The sequence below is a fragment of the Jaculus jaculus genome, chromosome 7, assembly GCF_020740685.1.
Source record: "Jaculus jaculus isolate mJacJac1 chromosome 7, mJacJac1.mat.Y.cur, whole genome shotgun sequence".
Taxonomy (NCBI): Eukaryota; Metazoa; Chordata; class Mammalia; order Rodentia; family Dipodidae; genus Jaculus; species Jaculus jaculus.
Window position 1 is genome coordinate 155,724,861 of NC_059108.1, and position 16,799 is coordinate 155,741,659.

At 44.0% G+C, this 16,799-nt stretch overlaps 1 protein-coding gene across 2 annotated transcripts in view; it reads left to right on the forward strand.

Moving 5' to 3' along the window:
- Positions 1-16,799, forward strand: part of LOC105944577 (cytochrome c oxidase assembly factor 8) — a 48,066-nt gene that overhangs the window by 13,864 nt on the left and 17,403 nt on the right. For both annotated transcript variants that reach the window (XM_045154676.1, XR_006638137.1), the window contains exon 3: positions 3,448-3,511. In XM_045154676.1, the coding sequence (XP_045010611.1) occupies positions 3,448-3,511 (64 nt within the window). The remainder of the gene's footprint in view (positions 1-3,447; positions 3,512-16,799) is intronic.

The window sequence follows — 16,799 nt, forward strand, 5'->3', positions numbered from 1 at the left end:
TTTTGAGGGTTAGTCTCACACTAGACCAGGCTAACCTAGAAGTCACTCTATTCTTAGGGTGGTCTTGAACTTTCAGGAATCCTCCTATCTCTGCCTCTCAAGTGCTGGGATTAAAGGCATGTGCCACCACATCCAGCTCAGCCCTTCTTTTTATTATTTATTTATTTATTTATTTGAGAGCAACAGAGAGAGAGAGAGAGAGCAGGTGTACCAGGGCCTCTAGCCACTGCAAACAAATTCCAGATACATGTGCCAACTTGTGCATATGGCTTTACGTGGGTACTGGGGAATCGAACCTGGGTCCTTTGGCTTTGCTGACAAACTTCTTAACCACTAAGCCATCTCTCCAGCCCTGCCTCTTAATAGTGTATTTAAGAGAGCAAATGATTTTATTTATTTAATTTTAGTTTTTCGAGGTAGGGTCTCACTAGCCCAGGGTGACCTGGAATTTACTATGTAGTCTCAGGGTGACCTTGAACTCATTGCAATCCTCCTACCTCTGCCTCCCAAGTGCTGGGATTAAAGGTGTGCACCACCATGCCCGGTTCTTGCAAATGATTTTTTAAAATTTTTATTTATTTATTTGATAGCAAAAGGCGGTGGGTGGGGGGGAGAGAGAATGGACATACCAGGGTTTCTAGCTACTGCAAATGAACTCCAGATGCTTGTGCCCTCTTGTGCAGCTGGCTTACGTGGGTCCTGGGCAATCAAACCTGGGTCCTTTGGCTTTGCAGGCAAATGCCTTAACCGCTAAGGCATCCCACCAGCCCCAACAAATGATTTTTTCAATAAATAGCTAAGTTTCATAAGAAGTGTTGATCATTCCTAAGTCACAGGCCTTAATTGAGGCTTTTTAGGAAGGGAAATGATCATTAGTGCCAAAGCCAGAACTTGTAGTACCTGTCCTACATGGTGTCCACATTTTACAACAGCCATGACAATAGCAAAAATTCCTCACCCACTCCTGAGAGTTCAAGATTCATTCTTTCTGTTTTCCTTCCACCCTCTCCCTTCCCTCCCTCCTTCCTTCCTTTCTTTTTTTTTTTTTTTTTTTGGTTTTTCAAAGTAGGGTCTTGCTCTAGCCCAGGCTGACTTGGAATTTACTATGTTGTCTCACAAACTCATGTCGATCCTCCCATCTCTGCCTCCCCTCCCCAGCCCTAGGATCAAAGGTGTGTGTAATCATGCCTGGCATGATTCTTTTATTTGTTTTTCAAGGTAGGGTTTCATTGAAGCCTGGGCTGACCTGGAATTCACTATGTTTTCTCAGGGTGGCCTCGAACTCACAGCGATCCTCCTACCTCTGCCTCTTGAGTGCTGGGATTAAAGGCGTGTACCACCATGCCCGGCTGACTTCAAGATTTTTAAAGCCTAACTCAGAAACTATATGAGAGCAAATATAAATATTCTAATGGAGAAAAAAAACCACACTTTATTTATCTACTTAGTGAGCCAGTCAGATAAAGACCATTGTGTTGTGTGGGTTTATAAATGGTCTCTTGAAGTGTTTTGTTTTGTTTTCTTCTTTGGTGTTTTTCAAGGTAAGGTCTTACTCTAGCCCAAGCTGACCTGTAACTCACTGTGTTGTCTCAGAGTGGCCTTAAACTCACTGTGATCCTTCTACTTCTACCTCCTGAGTGATGAGATTAAAGGCATGCACCACCATGCCCTGTTCTGAAGTTATTTATTTATTTAGCTAGTTAGTTAGTTATTTTATTTATTTATTTTTCAAGGTAAGGCCTTACTCTAGTGTGGGCTGACCTGGAACTCTGTAATCCCAGGCTAGCCTCAAGCTCACAGTGATCCTCCTACCTCTGCCTGGGATTAAAGGTGTGCGTCACCACTCCAGGCCACCTGAAGTTTATTGAGCACCTCATTTTCAAATCTTCTGGGTATGGTAGCTCACACCTAAACATAGCAAATTCAAGGACAGCCTTAGCTACTTCAGACCCTGTTTCCAAAAAGAAAAGAAGAGCTAGGGTTTGGGGTGATGGCTCCATGATAGAGTGCTTGTAAGATAAGCAGGATGACCTGAGCTCAGACTGTACAGGGGAGACAGGAAAATCTCCAGGACTTTTTGGCTAGCTAGACTAGCTGAATTGAAATGGGAATTTTGGGGTTCCTTGGCAATGCACCAGTATGCCAGTGTACCAATAAATTTAGGGTACCCCAGATTCTTATAAATTTAAATACATAAGATGGCGCATGTATCTGGAGATTGCAGTGGCTGGAGGATCTGGCACACCCATTTTCTTTCTCCATCTGCCTCTTCCTCTCTCAAACAAATAAATAAAAATTTATTAAAAAAATATTTTTAGGGCTGGAGAGATGGCTTAGTGGTTAAGCGCTTGCCTGTTAAGCCTAAGTACCCCAGTTCAAGGCTCGGTTCCCCAGGTCCCATGTTAGCCAGATGCACAAGGGAACGCATGGGTCTGGAGTTCATTTGCAGTGGCTGGAAGCCCTAGCTCGCCCATTCTCTCTCTCTCCCTCTATCTGTCTTTCTCTCTGTCTGTCACTCTCAAATAAATAAAAAATGAACAAAAATTATTTAAAAAAATATTTTTAGGGCTGGAGAGATGACTTAGAAATTAAGGCACATGCCTGTGAAGCCTAAGGACCCTGGTTCGAGTCTCCAGATCCCATGTAAGCCAGATGCACATGGTGGCACATGCATCTGGAGTTTTTTTGCAGTGGCTAGGGGCCCTGGCATGCCCCTTCTCACTCTCTCTCTCCCTGTCTAATAAATAAATAAATAATTAAAAAATCTAAAATATTTTTATTCGTTATTTGTTTATTTATTTTGGTTTTTTGAGGTAGGGTCTCTGGTCCAGGCTGACCTGGAATTAACTCTGTCATCTCAGGGTGGCCTTGAACTCATGATGATCCTCCTACCTCTGCCTCCCAAGTGCTGGGATTAAAGGCATGCGCCACCATGCCTGGCTTTTTTATTCATCTATGAGGATGAAGAGAGATACAGAGAAAGACCATGATCACCTTAGTGATTCAGGATTTTGAGGTTTGGTAGAGTTTCCCCAGAACTTATGAACCCCAAATTTTAGGTTCTGTCATACCTTTAATAAAGAATTAATAAAGACAGACTCAAGAAGGATAAATTATGAACTATTAAGTTTATTTAGAGGGAAATCACACATTGTGGGGTTTATTTAAGGGAGAAATCACAAACTGGAATTTAGGAAACAAGCTGTCATGTGGAAACACTATACTTTAAGGTTTACTCAAGAGAAATTGAGAGGCTTCAGGGAGAAACCGGAGAAGAGCCACAAGCACGTGGAGGATAGAACTTCGATGTACACACAGGGGGCCTAGAACACAGAGGCATCAACCTAAGGGTGACTCTAGCTCCTGATCCTCCTGCCTCCACCGCCCAAGTGCTGGGCTCAGAGGCATGTCCTGCCAGCAAGAGCTCCAATGCTGCCTTTCTTCTAGGAAAAAGAAGAATTCATTCACTCAAGACTGAAAGCTAAGGGATTGGACCTGAGAATTGAAACAGGTTAGTACATTTGGGCTGTTTGCCAATGTTATTTTGGCCTGAGCAAGTGGAAGTATGAAATGAGGGAAGGTCAAGGGTAGGTCTCATTCTCTGGGAAGCTGACTCAGGGTCTCATCTAACACTCGCTTTTTAAAAAAGATTTATTTATAAGCTGGGTGTGGTGGCGTACACCTTTAATCCCAGCACTTGGGAGGCAGAGGTAGGAGGATCACCATGAGACCGAGACTACCCTGAGACTACATAGTGAATTCCAGGTCAGCCTGGGCTAGAGTGAGAGCCTACCTCGAAAAACAAAACAAACAAAAAAATTTATTTCTTTACTTATTTATTTGAGAGAGAGAGGCAGGTAGAGAGAAAGAGTGGGCACTTCAGGGCCTGTAACCATTGCAAATGAACTCCAGATGCAGGCACCTTATGTATCTGGCTTATGTGGGTCCTGGGGAATCGAACCTGGGTCCTTTGGCTTTGCAGGCAAACACCTTAGTTGCTAAGCCATCCCTCCAGAACACTTACTTTTTCATTTCCCACTGGAGACGTCATTGTTTTATTTTGTTTTTATTTTTTTTTCTTATTTTTTTTTGTTCATTTATTTATTTATTTATTTGAGAGCGACAGACACAGAGAGAAAGACAGATAGAGGGAGAGAGAGAGAATGGGCGCGCCAGGGCTTCCAGCCCCTGCAAACGAACTCCAGATGCGTGCGCCCCCTTGTGCATCTGGCTAACGTGGGACCTGGGGAACCGAGCCTCGAACCGGGGTCCTCCTGTGAAGCCTTAAGCGCTTGCCTGTGAAGCCTAAGGACCCCGGTTCGAGGCTCGGTTCCTCAGGTGTCATGTTAGCCAGATGCACAAGGGGGCGCACGCATCTGGAGTTCGCTTGCAGGGGCTGGAAGCCCTGGCGCGCCCATTCTCTCTCTCTCCCTCCCTATATCTGTCTTTCTCTCTGTGTCTGTCGCTCTCAAATAAATAAATAAAAATAAAAAATAAATAAAAAAAAAGATCCCATGGTAATACTCTCCCTCCCCCCACTTTCCCCTTTGAAATTCCATTCTCCATCATATCCCCTCCCCATCTCAATCAGTCTCTCTTTTATTTTGATGTCATGATCTTTTCCTCCTCTTATGATGCTCTTATGCAGGTAGTATCAGGCACTGTGAGGGCATGGATATCCAGGCCATTTTATGTCTGGAGGGAGCACGTTGTAAGGAGTCCTACCCTTCCTTTGGCTCTTACATTCTTTCCACCACCTCTTCCACATTAGACCCTGAGCCTTGGAAGATGTGATCAAGATGTTACTCAGTACTCCAGTCACTTCTTTCCAGCACTATGATACCTTCTGAGTCATCTCAAGGTCACTGCCATCTGAAAAGAGAAGATCCTCTACCCAAAGTGAGAGTAGTGTTAATATAAGGGTATAAATATTAAGAGAAGTGCTTACTGGGCAGTTTGATAAGCATGGTATATACATTTATCCAGACATCAGCAGATGTTACACCCCTAGGGCTCATGACTACCCCTGTTTTAAGTTTTCAGTATCAGGGATGTATTCCCTCCCATGGAATGAGCCTCCAGTCCAGTTGGAGGGCAGTTGGTTTCCACCATGACCGACCTGCCTCTATTGCACCCGTTGGCTCATTTGGGCTGGCTGGCCAGTTATAAGGCTTGCAGTGTCCACTGTTGAGTATCTTCACTGGTGGTATATCTTTCTCCCATGAACTACATGTAGAATGGCTTCTTCCAGCTTTCTGTCTGCTTGTTTTGTTTTTAAACCATTTATTTATGTGTGCATGTTTATATCTATGTGTGTGGACTTGCATGTGCCCTGGTGTGGAGGTCAGAAAACAACTTCTGGGTGTTTCTTCTCTCTTCCCACATTCATTTTATTTATTTACTTACATATTTATTATTTATTTGTGTGCATGTGTGCTTTTGGGCACTTGTACCACAGCCTGCGTGGAGGTCAGAGGACAACTTCAAAATGCCTGTGCTCTACCTTCATTGAGTCAGGCTCTCTCAGTGCTGCAAATGAACTGCCAGACTGAAAATAAATAAATAAATAAAACGACCACCAGCTGTGGATTCTCCTGTCTCCACCTCCCATTGTCTAGGCTTGTTTGGATCACAGATGCATGAACTGCTTTTTTTTTTTTAAGTTTTTCGAGGTAGGGTCTTCTCACTCTAGCCCAGGCTGACCTGGAATTCACTAAGTAGTTTCAGGCTGGCCTTGAACTAACAGCAATCCTCCTACCTCTGCCTCCTGAGTGCTAGACTAAAAGGCATATGCCACCATGCCTGGTATTTATTTATTATTTATTTTAAGGAGGGAAGGAGAGAGAAGAGCAAGAAAGTGACTAGGCATGTCAGGGCCTCTTGCCACTGCAAACTACAGATACAGACACTTGTACCTCTGTGCATCTGGCTTTATGTGAGTTTGGATAATCCAATCCAAGCCATTAGGCTTTGCAAATAACCACCTTTAACCATCGAGCAGTCTCTCCAGCTCTGGATGGACATTATTTTGTAGTAGCAATAAGTCCTGGTGCTCATGCGCACACATGGGCACACACACACTTGCAAATAAACACACTTTTAAATTTATATTATTCTATTTTTATTTATTTATTTAAGAGAGAAAGAAGTATATATAGACAGAGTGAGAGAATGGCCATACCAGGGCCTCCATCCACTGCAAACAAACTCTAGATGCATACGCCACCTTGTGCATCTAGCTTATGTGGGTACTGGGGAATCGAGCCTTGAACTGGGATCTTTAGGCTTCACAGGCAAGTGCTTAACTGCTAACCCATCTCTCCAGCTCCTAAATACATTTTTTTTAAAGTTAAAAAAGAAGGGCTGGAGAGAGAGTTCAGTAGTTAAGATGCTTGTCTGCAAAGCCTAAATAACCTGAGCTCAATCCCCAGTACCCACACAAAACCAGGTGCACACAGTGGTGCATGCATATGGAGTCTGTTTGCAGTGGCTAGAGACCCTGGTGTGCTCATTCTTTCTCCCTCTTCTGAGGAAAAAAAAAAAGTTAAAAAGGAGCTGGCTTAGCAGTTAAGTGCTTACCTATGAAGCCTAAGGACCCTTGTTCGAGGCTTGATTCCCCAGGACCCTTGTAAAGCCAGATGCACAAGGTGGCACATGCATCTGGAGTTTGTTTGCAGTGGCTAGAGGCCCTGGCACACCCATTCTCTCTGTCCCTCTCAGCCTCTTTCTCTCTGTGTCTGTCACTCTCAAATAAATAAATAATAATAACAAATAAAATAAAATAAAAAGCGCTGGGTGTGGTGGTGCATGCCTTTAATCCCAGCACTTTGGAGGTAGAGGTAGGAGGATTGTTGTGAGTACAAGGCCAGCCTGGGACTAGAGTGAGATCCAGGTTAGCCTAAACTAGAGTGAGACGGTAATGGTTTGAATATATGTCCTCCAATAGACTCAGATATTTTATTAAATCTTGTGACTTGGCCTAGACATGGTGGTGCACACCTTAAATCCCAGCACTCAGTGGGCAGAGGTAGGATTGCTGTGAGTTCAAGGTCACCTTGAGATTACCTAGTGAATTCCAGATCAACCTGGGCTATAGCAAGACCCTACCTTGCAAAACCAAAAATAAACTAAAAGAAAAAAAAAGGCTTATAATTTGGATTTCCAGCCACCTGTCTGGATGCAGTGTCACTGTGGGCGGGTCTTGGGATCCCTTTTAGTTTAACGCTTGCTTGTGGCACTGGTAGTAGTTTTTCTGTCTGTGTGGATCTGTGGAAGGGGGCCAGCTTCTTCTGCCATTGTGGAACTTCCCCTGGATCTGTAAGCCTGAAATAAATCCCATTTCTCCCATGAACTGTGTCTGGTTTGTTTCATCGCAGCATCATGGAGCTGACTATGACAGAGACTATTTCAAAAAAGAAAAAAAAAAGACCAGGCATGGTGGCTCTTGCCTTTAATCCCAGCACCTGTGAGGCAGAGGTAGTAGGATTGCTATGAGTTCAAGGCCACCTGAGACTACATAGTGAATTCCAGGTCGGCCTGAGCTAGAGCACAAAACCAAAAATAAAAAAAGCCCAGCCTGGGGGACTGGAGAGATGGTTTAGCGGTCAAGGCATTTGCCTGCAAAGCCAAAGGGCCCAGGTTCGATTCCCCAGGACCCATGTTAGCTAGATGCACAAGGGGGCACGCACATCAGGAGTTTGTCTGCAGTGGCTAGAGGCCTTGGAGTACCCATTCTCTCGCTCCTTCTTCCTCTGTCAAATAAATAAAATAAAAAACCCTGCCTGGTGGCACATGCCTTTAATCCCAGCCTTGGGAGGTGAGGTGGGAAGATTACTGTGAGTTTGAATCAGCCTGGGCTAGAATGAGACCCTACCTCAAAAAGAAAGAAGGAGGCTGGCTACATGGCTCAGTGGTTAAGGCACTGGCCTGCAAAGCCTAACAACTTGGGTTCAAATCCCAAGTACCTATGTATAGCCAAATGCACAAAGTGGCTCAAGAATCTGGAGTTCATTTGCAGTGGCTAGAGGTCCTAGTTACAAATAAATAAATATAGAAAAGGGAAGGTTGGAGAGATGGCTCAGCTGTTAAGGTGCTTACCTGTAAAGCCTGAAGACCCTTGTTGATCCTCCAGTACCCATGTAAAGCTGGGTACACAAAGTGGTACATGCATCTAGAATGCATTTGCAGTGGCTAGAGGTCCTGGTGTGCCCATTCTCTCTCTCTCTGTCTCTGTCCTTGCAAATAAAAAGAGATGACTGAGCCGGGCGTGGTGGCGCATGTCTTTAATCCCAGCACTTGGAAAGCAGAGGTAGGAGGATTGCCATGAGTTCGAGATCATCTTGAGATTTCATAGTGAATTCCAGGTCAGCCTGGGCTAAAGCAAGACCCTACTTCAAAAAACCAAAAGAGAGAGAAAGAGAAGACTATAAAGATGGTTCAGTGGTTAAAGACATTTTCTTGCAAAGCCTGACAGCCCAGTTTTGATTCCTCTGTACCCACATAAAACCAGACACATAAAGACATACATCTATCTGGAGTTTGCAGTGGCAAGAGGACATGGCACACCCATGTGCTCCCTCTTTCTCCGTGTCTCTTTCTCTGCTTGAAAATAAATAAAATTTAAGGAGAGGGGAGGGCTCAGAGGAAACCAGGTATGCCACCAATGCCAATAATCTTAGCACTCAGGAAGAGGAAAACTACAAGCTTAAGGGCAGGTTGGTCTAGATAACGAATTCCAGGTCTGCTATGGCTACATAGCTTGATCCTGTCTCTTCAAAAAGGGGAGTGGGGACCAGGATCCCACAGTCCTCTTTGAGGGTGCACATTAATGACCTGGGCTCCCATTAGTTTCTTACCTTCTAAAGATACCATCTCCTAGTCTTACCACCATGGGCACCTTCCTTTAGGACCCAGGCCTTTAGTAGACATTCCAGGAACTACAGTGACATGAGAACTGAACACATGCTCAGTGGTTAGGACTCCTGTGACCGAGACTTCTGGCAAGAGCTTGCTGAGCTTGTGCAGAGGAGGCTCAGAACAGTGTGGCGGTTGGACCAGGGCCCAGTCATCACCTGTCATCGTCAGGTGGAACCAGAGCTACCCCAGCAGTTCTCCTTTCATTTGAAAATTCTCTCTCCACTGTTGTTTTGCCCTTCTTTTGCTGCATGTAATTCTCTACCTTCCTCTGTAACCCTCTATGTTCAAGGATGCCAGCCTTTCACCAAGCTGGCTGCCCTCCATGTTGGGCCCTAAGATATGAGGCAGAAGCTGTGTTGTGGTGAATGAGCCTAGCTGCTACCATGGAAACACAGGATGGCGGAGGCCCAGAGGGCTGGCTAGACAAAGGGGTCAGTGTCCAGAAAACATAAATTCATGAGTGACAGATGGGCGGGTGTTTGTGGTCATGATGACAATAGGTCTGCTGGACTTTTAAACAGATTGCAACAAATTTGCTTCAATAGCAACACCTACAGACAAAGTAAAAAGTGGGCAAACTAAATTTTCCATTGTATCCTAAGCAACAAGGCACCGTTTTGTGTTTTTTCTTTTTGTTGAGAACTTCTATACTTACAGACAACAAACTGTGGTAATCCCCTCCCCCGCTTTCCCCTTCATAACTCTGCTCTCCGTCATATCCCCTCCCTCCCTCCATTAGTCTGTCTTTTAATTTGATGTCATCATCTTCTTTTCTTTTTATGAGGGTCTTGTGTAGGTATTGCTAAGCACTGTGAGGTCTTGTATATCGAGGCCAGTTTCTGTCTGGACCATTTTGTGCTTTCTGTGTTCATAGGAAAGGGTTTAATTGTGAAGGCTCAGTGCTGGTGGAGTTGCTTTAGTGGCTGCATGAAATTCCTGGCCCTTTTCTAGAAGGGTTTAGCTGCGCCTGTTACCACATGCTGTAAGAAAGTGGCCATGAAATGCCTCTAAGAATCCAGGGAAACAGTTCAGCCGAGGGTTCTTCTCTGCGCTTTCTGTAATGACAAAGCCTGCCTGCTGGATGTTCACAGGGAAATTCTGAGGCAGTGCAGAAAAATGACTGATTTAGGGCTGGAGAGATAGCTTAGCGGTTAAGGCACTTACCTGCAAAGCCAAAGGAACCAGGTTCGAATCCCCAGGATCCACATAAGCCAGATGCACAAGGTGGTGCCTGCATCTGGAGTTTGTTTGCAGTGGCTGGAGGCCCTGGTGTGTCCATTCTTTCTATCTTCCTCTCTCTCTCAAATAAATAAATAATTTTTTAAAATTACTGATTTAATTTCAGGTGCAGACATCAGATTGTCCTGATTTCAATTCTGTCTGTCCCTCCCTTAAATGCCACCTGTAGGGCAGGCAGTATGGTAGGAGAGAACATTCTTCCCTCTGTTGCTTTCATTGCTCAAGTGTTTGTCATTCACAAAGGAGGGCGCGAGGGAGGGAGAGATCCACTTTGTCAGCTGGTATTTGTGGGACACCCACACAGTTTCAGTAATGATGTAATGAATTATGGTGGTTTTTTCCCTCTCCATCCTCCATTCTGTCTCCCCTCTTCTCCCCTGCCCCTCCCCCACCCCTTCTCTTTGCCTTCCTGCTTGCTTTAGTTTGCTGTGTGCTCAATGAGGCAGCTTTGCTTGTGGGTGGAGCACGAATGACTTAATAAGAATATGTGGTATTCCTGCTTTCTGAGCATTGGCCTGAGGAGTTTGGGGGAAATGGCCCCAGGCTTGTCTGAGAGCCCCTTAGAGGGAAGGTGTCATGTGTGGGCAGCACATGCCATGCCCCAAGCAGGGCTCCCCTCCTAGTGCCCACTGACTTAACCTAAAGCTCCCTCATGCCTCCCCAACTAGCCCAGGCTCCGAGCAGCTCCTTGAGGCTGTTCTGGTGATCGCATGCTGGAGATGAGGAAACAACAGGCTTGGGAAGTCACAGTACAAGGCTCTGTGGTCAGTTGAGGCCAGAGCCCCAGCCTGCCTGTCCAGCGGAGCAGCTTTCACTGATGCTGCCAGGGGAAGGACGTTTCTTGCCTCTTAGTCTCTCCCACGTCCATGAATCAAGAGTGAGGATGGGGGATATACACTTCTCCCTAAAGACCAGTCAAAGCTTCCACCCTGAAAGCCACTACTCTAGGCTCCGCTTTGGCATCTTCCTGTCTGTTCCCACTTCCCCTGTACTTCGGGGGCCTCCCAGTGCTTCCACCTGGCCCTGTCCATCCTTCTAGACCAGCTATCATGTTGCCTTCCCCAGATGCCTTTTGGTGTCCCTTGCCTTCAGGTAGTAGTGACTCCCTGCCTGAACAGCATCCATCCTTCCACCCAGATAATGTGCCTGAGGAGCAGGCAAACTGCTTATCATTGGGACCAGATGGATGGGGCAGGGCTGCTGCTGCCCTGCCTTGTGGCAGCCAAAATACCTGCAGGGTGGGAGCTTGGCCAGTATCCCACACTGCACTGCTAGGGTACAGCTGCTGGAAAGAAAGTAGCTGTGAAGTGAGGAGGAGAGCAGGACAGGAGGAATGTCAGAAGAGTCTTCTAAGTGGAGTAGCTGGCAGGAAGCAGTCAGGAACTAGACACAGAAGCTGTGGCGTGGGTGACACTGGATGAGCGCAGAACAAGGACCGGCACTTTCCCGCGCTCCGCATAGAGGAGTAGTGACAGAGGACGCACCGCCAGCCAGTGCATCGGGAGTTGAGTAAGCGGAGGCCCAGCAGACGGCAAACCACCCACCGCACCTACAGGAGGCAGAGCTGAGGATGCATGCAGCGGTGGAGTGAGGCTGAGCCCTTCTGCCCCTAGCTGTGTGAAGTCCTGGGCACCAGCCTGTGCCTGTCAGAGGAGAGTGCTTGTTTCTGTCATGTGGTGACAGCCATGCTTGTTTTTTTCAGCAAGAGAAAAATGGGCCAAATACTGTCTCATATCTTCAGGCACCTCTTGGCTCTGCACTCTCCAAGCCCCCCCCCCCCACTTACACACACAGTGCTAAGAGGATGTTTGTTAATTTCTACAAAACAAACAAACCAAAAGGCTTATAGCAAGGGGGGAAAAAGTCAGCTGGAATTATGATAGAGTTTGTGTTGAATCTTTTAGTCCACGGGAAAGTATTATCCTATTGGGAATTAAATATTCCAAACAAACCATGTACATAGGATGTCTTTACACTAATTTAAGTCTTTCATTACTTGGTTTTATAGTTTTCAGTATCTGAGAACTGCAGGTTATCTCTCAAGTTTATTGTCTTTGTGAAAATACTTTTTGGGAGCCAGGCGTGGTAGCTCATACCTTTTTTTTTTAATTATTGTTTTGTTTATTTATTCTGATTTTTTATTTTTATTTTTGGTTTTTCGAGGTAGGGTCTCACTCTAGCCCAGGCTGACCTGGAATTCACTATGGAATCTCAGGGTGGCCTTGAACTCACAGCGATCCTCCTACCTCTGCCTCCCAAGTGCTGGGATTAAAGGCGTGTGCCACCATGCCCGGCTTTTTTGTTTATTTATTTATTTGAGAGAGAGAGAGTGAGAGAGAGAGAATGGGCACGCCAGGGCCTCCGGCCACTGCAAAGGAACTCCAGACGCGTGCGCCCCTTGTGCATCTGACTAACGTGGATCCTGGGGAATCGAGCCTGGAACCGGGGTCCTTAGGCTTCACAGGCAAGCACTTAACTGCTAAGCCATTTCTCCAGCTCGGCTCATGCCTTTAATCCCAGCACTCAGGAGGCAGAGGTAGGAGGATTGCCACCCAGAGATTAATTCCAGGTCATCCTGGGCTAGACTGAAATGCTACCTCAAAAAACCATCCCCCCCAAAAAAAAAATTTGGGAGAGTGGAGAGATTGTGCTGGCTTGCAGCACGAAGATCGAAACGGGCCTTGAAGGAGGAAGTGGGAATGAATATGAGACAAAAACACAAGGAATGGAGCCAAGACAAGTTCTGATCCAGGTTCAGGTTTATTAAGGCAGACACAAGCTTATATACAGAAGGTTAAACTTTCTCGATAATCCCTATCGTGCCTAAAGTCAGCTTCACCAGGATAGTATGTTAATGCCTCTGTATCTGACTCCATCTAGGCTGTATGCTAAACAATACCTTAGTATCAGGCGCCTTTGTATTAAGAGATTAGAGACCACCCTTAGCTCCCAAGGTCAAAGAGCAGCTGCAGATCCGGACATCTCCTTTGTGTTAAGAGACCAGGCTGGAAAGATGGCTTAGCAGTTAAGTGCTTGCCTATGAAGCCTGAGGACCCCGGTTCAAGGCTTGATTCTCCAGGACCCACGTTAGCCAGATGCACAAGGGGGCGCATGCGTCTGGAGTTCGGTTTGCAGTGGCTGGAGGCCCTGGTGCACCCATTCTCTATTTGCCTCTTTCTCTTTCTCTCTCTCTCTCTCTCTCTCTCTCTCTCTCTCTCTCTCTCTCTCTCTCTGTTGCTCTCAAATAAGTAAAAACAAACAAAAAAAGAGAGAGAGATTAGAGATCACCCTTGGCTCCCAAGGTCAAAGAGCAGCTACAGCTCCTGACATCTCCCCCTTTATTTATTAAAAGAAGCATCTGTGCCTGTCTTAGGTTGTCAGAGGCAGAAGAACATCCTTACCTATCACTGGACAAACATAATATCCTTCAATACGTGCCCTATCTTAGGTTGGATGCCTCCTCCCCCGATCTTACCCATCTCTGGCTACCAGCCAGATAAAATTCAGGGAGAATTAGTATTAAGTCTGAGGGAGCCAAGGACGTGTTCTGTAGTGCATACCTCGGACCGCTGTGTGAACATTCACAATAGACTTCATTAGACACTTGAAGGCAATAGGCATAAGAGAAGCAGAAGGCAAATTCCCACAGCTGCAAAGCTGCCTAGCCAGGAATTTAGAGAGTCCCAACCAGGTAACACACTTAATTTCAGCAAGTAAATCATTAGCAACCTTAGTGGCATCAAAATTAAGATGACTGTTTTGTATAGCTAGAATTTCTGAATGTAAATTAACCAAATCTAACAAAATGTTATCATGGTGCCAAATTCCTTCTAAGTGCATTTTGACCTTTATCCAATCTTCATAGGTAGCATTGTAAGTTTTAGAGGTGATGCAGATCCATTGGTAATCTGCATGGCATTCCAATCGAGCTCTAATCTTCATTCCTTGAATTTGCTCTCCTAAATAGATCACTACATCAAACAAGGCATCTGTCTTTTCTTCTAACTTCTTATCTATGGCTACTTGAGTTCCCAAAGCAAAAGAAATGTTTTTAGCTAGATTATTAACAAAGTGTGCAGTATGAACTTCTTGTGTCCTCTAGAATTTGAATACCCTTGTCAGAATACCAACCCTTTGAAAGATTAACATAACAAATGCAAGTTGTTTGACAATCATTACAGTTTCAGAATCATGAGAAACAATTGGACAGACTACAATTATCACAGGTAACATTAAACATTCCTTCAGATCCGTGATACCAAGTAATATTCATATTCCCTAACATCAGGGCATAAGGTGATGTAACATAGGCCATAACAGTTCCCTTCGGAAAACTATTGGAATCATTGCTGGCAGATGTAACCTTGATACCTCCTATAGCAGCAGCAATTTCCCACACGTAAGTTTGCTGATGACCATTGTCTGACCACCACAATCCTGGTGACAGTCCAGTAAACTTCACTGTAAGCAAGATGTAGATGACACCATATCATCAGGATCAGCAGTGTCCTCTTGTTTGATCTCGTGGCCTGCATACCGGACCAAATGTTCTGGCAACCATCTGGCTCCATTTTCTGTCTGTGAAAAAATACAAACAGATTCTCATCCCCATATTAATACAGGGTCGGGTCCACTCCATTTGTTAGTCAATGGATCTTTCCATATTACTTTAGCATAATTAGTCTTGGTTTGTGCATGCCAAAAACAGTCAGCAGCAGAAAACCCTTTTGCATCCAAAAGTAAAAATTTTAAAATAAAGTATGATTTAACCATTTTGTTACTGATCCCTGTGTCATTTCCCCCTTTTTAGTTTTTTGTAACCAGATTTTTAATGTTCCATTTGCTCATTCAATGATACCTTGCCCTTGGGGGTTATAAGGAATTCCAATAACATGCTCAATATTAAAAGAAGAACAAATAGGTTGGTATTGTATATATGTATGTAGAATGATTGAGATGGGGAGGTAATATGATGGAGAATGGAATTTCAAAGGGGAAAGTGCGGGAGGGGGAGGGTATTACCATGGGATATTTTTTATAATTATGGAAAATGTTAATAAAAATTGTGAAAAAAATAAAATAAAATTATAATTAAAAAAGAAGAAGAACAAAAGTGCTTAAATACTGCACTTGTATATCCTGGACCATTGTCTGTTTTCAGTTGTTAAGGTACTCCTAAAATATTAAAAGAATGAAGACAATGAGCAATAACATATTTAGTAGCTTCTCCCATTTGAGCAGAAGCACAAATGAAACCAGAATAAGTGTCAATAGAAACATGTACAAATTTCATTTTTCCAAACTCAGGAACATGAGTTATATCCATTTGCCATAAGTGGCCAGGAGTCAAACCTTGAGGATTGACACCATGGTGTGGCACAGGTAAAAATGTGAGACACTGTTGACAATTTTTAACTGTCTGTTGTGCTTGTTCACGTGTAATTTTATGTTTAAGACAGTATCAGCATTAAGATGATGAAGCTTATGAGCATTAATAGCTTCTTCCATGAAAAAATTCTAATAGCCTTGTCTCTAATAGCATTTCCCAGAGCTAAGGATCCAGGGAGGCCAGAATGAGCATGAAGGTGTCCTACATAGAAAGGTGCTGAGCGCTGGAGAATCAAAAGTTGAACCTGTACAAACAAATTGTAATCAGTAGAAGAAGGACTTACTCTACTATAGGTTTCTAAATAAGGAACTGAGTGGACAATATATTGGCTATCAGTGTAAATATTAACAGATATAGTAGCAGTATGTTGCAATAAAGCTTTAAAGGCTGCCAGTTCTACAAATTGTGCAGACTTATAAAGAGTTTTGAAAGTATATGTTTGTCCATTTAAAAAATAAGCAGCTAGGCCAGAAGAAGATCCATCTGTAAAGGCCAACATAGCATCCTTGATAGGAGAAAATTGTATATTGCAAGGAAAAATGACTTGATGTTGCATGAAGAACTGAATCAATTTATGTTTAGGGTAATGATTACCAATGCTTCCTGCAAAATCTGCCATGGATAATGCCTAAGTATCTGAAAAAGCGAAAAGTCAAGAAACCTGTTTTGAATTATAAGGCTGACAGATAACCTGTGGTTCTATTCCAAAATACTTAATAGACTCAGCTCTTCCTTCCATCACTATTTTAGCAACCTCGTCATAATCAGGAGTGACAGTTCTTGGAGGAGATGCAAGATGCATCCATAGTACAGGAGCTCCTTGCCACAACAATCCTGTTGGAGTATACGGGGTAGGAAGTACAAGTAACCCACAACTCTTTACAATAGTCAATATAAGCGATAAATTGTGATTCTATAGCCTTTTGTACTGTAATTAATGCTTTAGAAGCTTCAGGTGTAAGAGAGATAAAAGAAGAAGGATTAGAGTCCCTCTGTAGTATATTAAATAAAGGTTTTAATTCATGAGTAATAGGTTTTAAATAAGGCCTAATCCAATTAATATCTCTTAACAATTTCTGAAGATCATTTAAAGTGGCAAGGTTCTGTGTTTTAAGAGTAACTTTCTGTGGTTTAATTTGTCTTGGATATAAATAAAACTCAAGAAAAAAGGGAATCTTGTTGTACCTTTTCAGGTGCAATTTTTAATCCCCACATAGTGAGCTGTTGTTCCATGTAAGAAAAACAAGTCAACATC